The sequence below is a fragment of the Entelurus aequoreus genome, linkage group LG15 (genome assembly GCF_033978785.1).
Source record: "Entelurus aequoreus isolate RoL-2023_Sb linkage group LG15, RoL_Eaeq_v1.1, whole genome shotgun sequence".
NCBI lineage: Eukaryota > Metazoa > Chordata > Actinopteri > Syngnathiformes > Syngnathidae > Entelurus > Entelurus aequoreus.
In genome coordinates this window covers 51,201,227-51,211,879 of record NC_084745.1, presented here as the reverse complement: position 1 = coordinate 51,211,879, position 10,653 = coordinate 51,201,227, and the positions used below count along the sequence as shown (strand labels likewise).

The window sequence follows — 10,653 nt, the reverse complement described above, 5'->3', positions numbered from 1 at the left end:
CTCCTACAAAAACCATATTAAAACAAAAAATATATATTTTTTCCCCTCATCTATTTCCACTTTTCATACATTTTTTAAAAAGCTTCAGAGAGCCACTAGGGCGGCGCTAAAGAGCCGCGGGTTGCCGACCCCTGCCATAACAAAACAGGGATTTGACAAAAAGGGCATAACATATTAAAAAAAAGAATATGATATGGACGGATAAACCTGAAATTGATCTAGGGATTTAAGTGTTGAATGAAAAAATACAAGATAAATAAAAACGACCTATTTCTACCATTGTTATGAGCGAGACCCTTCCTGGTCCCCAAGAAAGCAGTGCGAGGCGAGTGGAGAACAAACGGATTTATTGACAGAGATGTGACACAATGTGATATTGATCATAAGCAGCGGCCATTCAAAGAAAGAAGAAATCCTCGTCATGATGTCAAGGCCATGAAACGTGAGCCCCGAATGATTTTATAGCCACCAACGTTTGATGTTGAAAGTATTTTAACGGCCAAAGAAGAATAGATGGAATAGCGTGAGGAGCAGTGGGATGAAGAACAAAGCACATCTCCATGACGTCCCTCAGCGATGGAGACATCTCTCTGTGTTCCAGTGCACAAAGCATCCTGGAGGAAGAAGATGACTCAGCACATTCCCAACAGAACCAAGTTGAACATCATCTTCACACAAGAACATTTGGAGGTGCAGACTTACTCAGCCTTCAGCCGCCACCCTCTCGGAGAGCTCCACGCCGCCGTGGCGAGCTGCGGGACAAACGCAAACGGTGAAGGAAGAACATCCAGAAGGTGCCTCGTCACTCACATCAGATCTTTGAGGTGTGACTTGGAAACATGAAGAAGCAGAGTGCTGCTCTTCTACTTCCTGACTAGGATACCTTCTTGATGAGTCAGCACACTTGAGGTCTCATTTGGCTGATCCTCATCATGAGGACTCATGTCAAACGTGAGATATGCCACACTTTGTATTGCGTGTGCTCACAGGAGGCTCTTTTATTGTGAAGGAGTCAGCCCAAGTTGGGATTTTCAGGCTAAACTTGTAACAAAGGTCCACATCAGACCTCCATGTGAGTGACGCTTCACCACGGCTTTGTTTCTTGCGGCTCAAAGAAAAGATGTTTTACTTACGAGCTGGATCGTACTGGGCTGAAATGAAAGGGAAACAAGGTGAAATGGACTTTTTCCTCACGTGTTTCTATGTGAGAGTGTGCGCTCTGTCTCTGTGGATCTTTGAGTGTTTGGCTGGAAGGCAACTAAAACATGCAGCCCGGATGAAAGCATCAACTCACGGCCTGGACCGAGAAGAAGAAGAAGAAGAAGACGGAGGACATTGGTGTCCCTCACCTTGTCTGTTTCTGTGACGCCTGACCATGACCATGATGATGGCCGCCAGGACGGCCGCCACAGCGACGACCGCCGCCGTGGCAGCGAGGGCGACGCTCAAGTTGTCTGTGGAGAGCAAAAAAGCACAAGTGGAGTGACAAAGCATGAAGAGGAAACCTTCATGACTACTTTGCATGCAGACGTCAAGCGTTGTCATGGTGACATGGATCAATAATGGTGACAGGTGGACTTGTGATGGGAAACATCTCCAACTAAATGTGTCTTTCTCACCTTCATGGCTTGCGTTGCTCAGGATGCTTCTTCTCTCCAGCTTGGTGACCAGGTCCTCCTTGACGCCAGACAGCTGGAACACACATTCGTACTTGCCCTCCACCTCGGCCGTCACCTCCACTTTCAGCTCCACCGACATCTGGAAGGTTCCGTCGTGGTTGGGGAGCAGCTCTCCGTGCTCCACGTCCTCCAACATCTGCTCGCCGTCTTTCCTCCAAAACAGGTCGGCGAGGTCGGGGTAGAAACCTGTCGCCATGCAGGTGACTGGAGAGGATGGCGTCTTCTGGAGGAGGAACACCTCTGGAAGCTCTGCACAGGAAGTGATGTCACGTGTGAACAGAAGACAACGTGGGGAGAAGGTGTGGATGGAGGTAAAGATGGAGAGAAGGTGTGGATGGAGGTAAAGATGGAGAGAAGGGGTGGATGGAGGTAAAGATGGAGAGAAGGTGTGGATGGAGGTAAAGGTGGAGAGAAGGCGTGGATGGAGGTAAAGATGGAGAGGAGGTGTGGATGGAGGTAAAGATGGAGAGAAGATGAGAACGGAGGTTAAGATAAAGAGAAGGTGTGGATGGAGGTAAAGATGGAGAGAAGGGGTGGATGGAGGTAAAGACGGAGAGAAGGTGTGGGTGGAGGTAAAGACGGAGAGAAGGTGTGGGTGGAGGTAAAGATGGAGAGAAGGTGTGGGTGGAGGTAAAGATGGAGAGAAGGTGTGGATGGAGGTAAAGGTGGAGAGAAGGTGTGGATGGAGGTAAAGATGGAGAGAAGGTGTGGGTGGAGGTAAAGATGGAGAGAAGGTGTGGATGGAGGTAAAGATGGAGAGGAGGTGTGGATGGAGGTAAAGATGGAGAGGAGGGGTGGATGGAGGTAAAGATGGAGAGAAGGTGTGGATGGAGGTAAAGGTGGAGAGAAGGTGTGGATGGAGGTAAAGATGGAGAGAAGGTGTGGGTGGAGGTAAAGATGGGGAGAAGGTGTGGATGGAGGTAAAGATGGAGAGGAGGGGTGGATGGAGGTAAAGATGGAGAGAAGGTGTGGATGGAGGTAAAGGTGGAGAGAAGGTGTGGATGGAGGTAAAGATGGAGAGAAGGTGTGGGTGGAGGTAAAGATGGAGAGAAGGGGTGGATGGAGGTAAAGGTGGAGAGAAGGTGTGGATGGAGGTAAAGGTGGAGAGAAGGTGTGGATGGAGGTAAAGATGGAGAGAAGGTGTGGGTGGAGGTAAAGATGGAGAGAAGGTGTGGGTGGAGGTAAAGATGGAGAGAAGGTGTGGGTGGAGGTAAAGATGGAGAGAAGGGGTGGATGGACGTAAAGATGGAGAGAAGGTGTGGATGGAGGTAAAGATGGAGAGAAGGGGTGGATGGATGTAAAGATGGAGAGAAGGTGTGGATGGAGGTAAAGATGGAGAGAAGGTGTGGATGGAGGTAAAGATGCAGAGAAGGTGTGGATGGAGGTAAAGATGGAGAGAAGGTGTGGATGGAGGTAAAGATGGAGAGAAGGTGTGGATGAAGGTAAAGATGGAGAGAAGGTGTGGATGGAGGTAAAGATGGAGAGAAGGTGTGGATGGAGGTAAAGATGGAGAGAAGGTGTGGATGGAGGTAAAGATGGAGAGAAGGTGTGGATGAAGGTAAAGATGGAGAGAAAGTGTGGATGGAGGTAAAGAAGGAGAGGAGGTGTGGATGGAGGTAAAGATGGAGAGAAGGTGTGGATGGAGGTAAAGATGGAGAGAAGGTGTGGATGAAGGTAAAGATGGAGAGAAAGTGTGGATGGAGGTAAAGAAGGAGAGGAGGTGTGGATGGAGGTAAAGATGGAGAGAAGGTGTGGATGGAGGTAAAGATGGAGAGAAGGTGTGGATGGAGGTAAAGATGGAGAGACGGTGTGGATGGAGGTAAAGATGGAGAGAAGGTGTGGATGGAGGTAAAGATGGAGAGGAGGGGTGGATGGAGGTAAAGATGGAGAGAAGGTGGGGATGGAGGTAAAGATGGAGAGACGGTGTGGATGTAGGTAAAGATGGAGAGAAGGTGTGGATGGAGGTAAAGATGGAGAGAAGGTGTGGATGGAGGTAAAGATGGAGAGAAGGTGTGAATGGAGGTAAAGATGGAGAGAAGGCGTGGATGGAGGTAAAGATGGAGAGAAGGTGTGGATGGAGGTAAAGATGGAGAGAAGGTGTGGGTGGAGGTAAAGATGGAGAGAAGGTGTGGATGGAGGTAAAGATGGAGAGAAGGTGTGGATGAAGGTAAAGATGGAGAGAAGGTGTGGATGGAGGTAAAGATGGAGAGAAGGTGTGGATGGAGGTAAAGATGGAGAGAAGGTGTGGATGGAGGTAAAGATGGAGAGAAGGTGTGGATGAAGGTAAAGATGGAGAGAAAGTGTGGATGGAGGTAAAGAAGGAGAGGAGGTGTGGATGGAGGTAAAGATGGAGAGAAGGTGTGGATGGAGGTAAAGATGGAGAGAAGGTGTGGATGAAGGTAAAGATGGAGAGAAAGTGTGGATGGAGGTAAAGAAGGAGAGGAGGTGTGGATGGAGGTAAAGATGGAGAGAAGGTGTGGATGGAGGTAAAGATGGAGAGAAGGTGTGGATGGAGGTAAAGATGGAGAGACGGTGTGGATGGAGGTAAAGATGGAGAGAAGGTGTGGATGGAGGTACAGATGGAGAGGAGGGGTGGATGGAGGTAAAGATGGAGAGAAGGTGGGGATGGAGGTAAAGATGGAGAGACGGTGTGGATGTAGGTAAAGATGGAGAGAAGGTGTGGATGGAGGTAAAGATGGAGAGGAGGTATAGATGGAGGTAAAGATGGAGAGACGGTGTGGATGGAGGTAAAGATGGAGAGAAGGTGTGGATGGAGGTAAAGATGGAGAGGAGGGGTGGATGAAGGAAAAGATGAAGAGAAGGTGTGGAGAGAGGTAAAGATGGAGAGACGGTGTGGATGGAGGTAAAGATGGAGAGAAGGTGTGGATGGAGGTAAAGATGGAGAGACGGTGTGGATGGAGGTAAAGATGGAGAGAAGGTGTGGATGGAGGTAAAGATGGAGAGGAGGGGTGGATGAAGGTAAAGATGAAGAGAAGGTGTGGAGAGAGGTAAAGATGGAGAGACGGTGTGGATGGAGGTAAAGATGGAGAGAAGGTGTGGATGGAGGTAAAGATGGAGAGAAGGTGTGGATGGAGGTAAAGATGGAGAAGGTGTGGATGGGGGTAAAGATGGAGAGGAGGGGTGGATGGAGGTAAAGATGGAGAGAAGGTGAGAGAAAGAGAAAAGAGTATAAAGAGACAGAGTGTAATGTCAGTAATGTTCCTATAGGGGGAGTGCTAACATGTTAAAAGGTGAAAGTACAAGGTGTGCTTCTACCTGTTCTCATTAGGACCTTCTTCCCATTGTTTACATGCTTCTTCAAGTAAGAAGGACAACGCTCAGTGTAATAATACTTGTCGTTGTCTAGTAGAAATATGTTCTGGTCCCACTGGAGTTTGGAGGGGAAAGCTTGTGGTTTTGCTGCAGTCCATGTCCATGTCTTCATGTCCAACGATATGAAATCTTCTCCATCATAACCTTCCTGCTCCCAACCTGTAACCTCATCAGTCTCATCATTCCATTCACATCCTGACATCCACTGGACAATGTGAACACCTGAGACACACAAAGTGTTGTAAAGCAGTCACACACACACACACACACACACACACACACACACACACACACACACACACACACACACACACACACACACACACACACACACACACACACACACACACACACACACACACACAACAAACACACACACACACACACACACACAGTATTAGTGTAGGTTATTATGGGATGGACAGAGACAAGGTATATCAGTGCAGTAATGTGTGTTTTACTACAGTATAACAAGAGTACATCAAATATATTTAAGTAGTAGAAAGTTCAACATAAACAAACCTCCAGTTTGGTTGAAACGCTTCTTAAGAACTTCAAGGTTGTGTTTGTCCCTAAACTCATTACCAACATTGATCTCTGTTTGTCTCTGCCAGTATTTTGGATCCTCTGCTGTGATTTTGTTCATCCAGTCCTGTTTGGATTCTGCTTTCCTGATGTTGCTGTCATAGTAACTAATCTCAACTCCATCAACATAACCAACACTCACATACTCTGGGAAGTTTGGAACTTGAGAGGATGCAGTGAGGAAATACTGCAGCGTGTGAATCACTGAAAGAAGAACACAACAACAAGATGACTTTTTATTATTTAGTTTCATGTTCAACAATCTTGCACTGTGAATATTTGAGCTCATTCAGTCTTCAGTGGGGTCTTAAAGTCAACATCAAACACTGCTAGATATCACAGTCAAGACTCACATGGTGTTCTATGACAAGTACAACACATGAATAATATATTTTATTATTGGACATCTGTTGACACTTTCAACATTTTGAAAATAAACATATCTTTTCTCCAATGGAGGCTGAATATGAACACAAGCTGTTCTGCCCATTTGATGTCGACTCTTACTGACACCTTGTGGCGGGATGATGTTACTACACTTGATTACTTTCTGACACTTCCGTGGTTGAAGATTTCAGGAAGTCAGTGTTCCTTCTTACAAGCCTTGGACAAATAAGTCTTTCAACAAGAAAAAACTGAAGCCAAAACAAATTACGGATTTCTCTGCTTCTGGAACTTTCTTGGAACACTTTGAATATTTTGTTGAATGATAAAGAAAAAGAGAAAACAATAAAATATGTTTAAAAAGAACCAGGTTTAAGTAATAAAGGGCTTGAATAATATAAGAATGAATATAATTAATAAGTAATAGAAACTCTCAGAAGTCAAATAAGTGAAGGCACAAAGAGGATTGATGAATAATCATTTATAAAGTTATAAAAAGGACTTACCAGGCGTCACGCTGTGCATTTGCACGACCAGAAGAAAGAATAAAAACAAGTCCATAATGTCAGCACGAAACAAAAAGATGTTTGTCACTTTTAATGCCATTGACTGGCTGTGGCCAAAGTGCTGAACGTGGGGGAAAAGTGTGAGGCAGACGCTTCTGCTGGCACAATATCAAAGAAAGTGAAAGTGAAATTAGACACGGTGAAGCCAAACATTGACTGGATGCTTGTTTCTAAACGCAGCGACCGTCACGAAAGATAAAGATGGTTTCTTATGACAAATAAATATTTTTTATTATGTTTTTACTTTTATTTTGTTGTACCTGTCAAAAGTGAACACACTTATCCACATAGGTGAGTAGTAACCAGTTACATTTACTTAGATAAGAAACACAACTTTTACTTTGCTATATAACATTGTTACATTTATTGATATCATAGTTATTTATCATCTATTTAATATTGCTTGTCAAGGCCCTTGCTGGGAATTGTGGTCCCTCTGAAAGAGTATCTTTGTGGGCCCCTCTACCCCATTCATTGCCACCTTCAATCTTTGTCTTTTTTACTCTTCTTGACAGTGCCTGGCGTCATGCACCCAATTTGTTTCATTTTCTTTCATGATGAACCACTTAACAAGTCAGAGTATTATTATGTAAATGCTGTATTATTATTCAATGACACATTTTACAAGAGCACATGAAACACATCATGATAAGGTAACTAAGGTCATTATTCAGTAATTATTAAGAACAATGTTTCTTACTGAGTAGAAGTTGAATGTGTCACAATACAATTCAATGCAGCCTCTAATGGGCGCACATGTTTGTCCGACAGTGATATGTGTGTAACACACATGCACAGTCACATCCTTGCTCTACAATCAACTGGCGACTGTTTTTTGTAATGAACTAGTGACTTGTCCAGAGTGTAGCACAGCCAGGTGACAGCTAACGTAGGCTCCAGAGTCCAGCCTGCGCCCTGTCAAAGCTCATTTTACACACATTATTGTATGAACAAATAGACCAGGGGTCACCAAGGCGGTGCCCGCGGGCACCAGGTAGCCCGTAAGGACCAGATGAGTCGCCCGCTGGCCTGCTCTAAAAATAGCTCAAATAGCAGCACTTACCAGTGAGCTGCCTCTATTTTTTAAATTGTATTTATTTACTAGCAAGCTGGTCTCACTTTGCTCGACATTTTTAATTCTAAGAGAGACAAAACTCAAATAGAATTTGAAAATCCAAGAAAATATTTTAAAGACTTGGTCTTCACTTGTTCAAAGGAATTCATTTTTGTCTTTTACTTTGCTTCTTATAACTTTCAGAAAGACAATTTTACAGAAAAAATACAACCTTAAAAATGATTTTAGGATTTTTAAACAAATATACATTTTTACCTTTTAAATTCCTTCCTCTTCTTTCCTGACAATTTAAAGGCCTACTGAAAGCCACTACTAGCGACCACACAGTCTGATAGTTTATATATCAATGATGAAATCTTAACATTGCAACACATGCCAATACGGCCGGGTTAACTTATAAAGTGACATTTTAAATTTCCCGGGAAACTTCCGGTTGAAAACGTCTATGTATGATGACGTATGCGCGTGACGTCAATGGTTGAAGCGGAAGTATTGGGACACATTGTATCCCAATACAAAAAGCTCTGTTTTCATCGCAAAATTCCACAGTATTCTGGACATCTGTGTTGGTGAATCTTTTGCAATTTGTTTAATGAACAATGAAGACTGCAAAGAAGAAAGCTGTAGTTGGGATCGGTGTATTAGCGGCTGGCTGCAGCAACACAACTAGGAGGACTTTGAGATGGATAGGAGACGCGCTATCCGACGCTAGCCGCCGACCGCATCTGTTTTCGGGTGAAGTCCTTCGTCGCACCGTCGATCGCTGGAACGCAGGTGAGCATGGGTGTTGATGAGCAGATGAGGGCTGGCTGGCGTAGGTGGAGAGATAATGTTTTTAGCATAGCTCTGTGAGGTCCCGTAGCTAAGTTAGCTTCAATGGTGTAGTTAGCAACAGCATTGTTAAGCTTCGCCAGGCTGGAAAGCATTAACCGTGTAGTTACATGTCCATGGTTTAATAGTATTCTTGATTTTCTGTCTATCCTTCCAGTCAGGGGCTTATTTCTTTTGTTTCTATCTGCATTTAAGCCCGATGCTATCACGTTAAATCCGTAGCTAAAGTGTTTCGCCGATGTATTGTTGTGGAGATAAAAGTCACTGTGAATGTCCATTTCGCGTTCTCGACTCTCATTTTCAAGAGGATATAGTATCCGAGGTGGTTTAAAATACAAATCCGTGATCCACAATAGAAAAAGGAGAAAGTGGGGATTTCAATGAACCAGCTTGTACCTAAGTTACGGTCAGAGCGAAAAAAGATACGTCCTGCGCTGCACTCTAATCATTCACTCTCACCTTCCTCATCCATGAATCTTTCATCCTCACTCAAATTATTGGGGTAATCGTCGCTTTCTCGGTCCGAATCGCTCTCGCTGCTGGTGTAAACAATGGGGAAATGTGAGGAGCCTTTCAACCTGTGACGTCACGCTACTTCCGGTACAGGCAAGGCTTTTTTTTATCAGCGACCAAAAGTTGCAAACTTTAGCGTCGATGTTCTCTACTAAATCCTTTCAGCAAAAATATAGCAACATCGCAAAATGATCCAAGTATGACACATAGAATGGATCTGCTATCCCCGTTTAAATAAAACAATTTCATTTCAGTAGGCCTTTAATGTCTTTAATGTCTTTTGTGGTTTTTGATGTTTCCCTCTTACACACGTTTATGGGTGCTATGGCTATGAGGTTTTTTTTCCCTTGGCCTCAGTCTGGACCCCCTCTCCAGGGGCCCAGGTTTACACTGCATTTTTTTTCTCACCTCCCAGCGTTTACCTGTTTCTCACCTTTTTTTTTAAGAGGCGCTGGCAGTTGGCAGACCCATCAGTGATCCTGTTCTGTCTCCCTGTAATGTTTGATCCTATTCTGTCTCCCTGTAATGTTTGATCCTGTTCTGTCTCCCTGTAATGTTTGTCTGCTCTTGAATGGGATTGTGCTGAAAATCTGTATTTCCCCTCGGGGATTATTAAAGTATTTCTGATTGTGATTCTGTATGTGGTATGTCTGGGTGGGTGTCCTACTGTGTAGAATGTGAGACATGTAACCCTTTCAGAGATCACATTTTGTTCCCCTTCAAACATTCACATTTTTCACAATGAGATGTGTGCTGTTGCACAAGCATGGGATAAAGTGTGTCACTTTTTGTCTGTAAAATACATCAATACAGTTTTTTTTATTAGCATGTATGTAATCTAGGAACAGCATTTCATAATTAATATCCAAAACCCCAAACCAGTGAAGTTGTCACGTTGTGTAATTCCTAAATAAAAAGAGAATACAATAATTTGCAAATCCTGTTCAACTTATATTCAATTGAATAGACTTTCAAACAGATTTTCAATGGGAGACAGGTCTGGACTAAAGCAGGCCAGTCTAGTACCTGCACTCTTTTACTATGAAGCCACGCTGTTGTAACACATGGCTTGGCATTGTCTTGCTGAAATAAGCAGGGGCGTCCATGATGACGTTGCTTGGATGGCAACATGTGTTGCTCCAAAACCTGTATGATGCCTTCACAGATGTGTAAGTTACCCATGCCTTGGGCACTAATACACCCCCATACCATCACACATGCTGGCTTTTGAACTTTGCGCCTAGAACAATCCGGATGGTTCTTTTCCTCTTTGTTCCGGAGGACACGACGTCCACAGTTTCCAAAAACAATTTGAAGTGTGGACTCGTCAGACCACAGAACACTTTTCCACTTTGCATCAGTCCATCTTAGATGAGCTCGGGCCCAGCGAAGCCAGCGGCGTTTCTGGGTGTTGTTGATACATGGCTTTTGCTTTGCATAGTAGAGTTTTAACTTGCACTTACAGATGTAGCGACCAACTGTAGTTACTGACAGTGGTTTTCTGAAATGTTCCTGAGTCCATGTGGTGATATCCTTTACACACTGATGCCGCTTTTTGATGCAGTACAGCCTGAGGGATCGAAGGTCAGGGGGATTCAATGTTGGTTTTCAGCCTTGCTGCTTACGTGCAGTGATTTCCCCAGATTCTCTGAGTCTTTTGCTGATATTACGGAGCGTAGATGGTGAA

At 44.2% G+C, this 10,653-nt stretch overlaps 1 protein-coding gene across 1 annotated transcript; it reads right to left on the bottom strand.

The window, feature by feature from the left end:
- Positions 1-330: 330 nt before the first annotated feature.
- LOC133630247 (class I histocompatibility antigen, F10 alpha chain-like) lies at positions 331-6,660 on the bottom strand. The gene is made up of 4 exons (XM_062021718.1): positions 6,488-6,660; positions 5,535-5,801; positions 4,956-5,234; positions 331-1,928 (listed from the first exon to the last, which is right to left on the bottom strand). Exons 1-4 carry the CDS (start codon positions 6,585-6,587, stop codon positions 1,291-1,293), a joined length of 1,284 nt encoding a protein of 427 aa, XP_061877702.1. The 5' UTR covers positions 6,588-6,660; the 3' UTR covers positions 331-1,290.
- Positions 6,661-10,653: the final 3,993 nt, after the last annotated feature.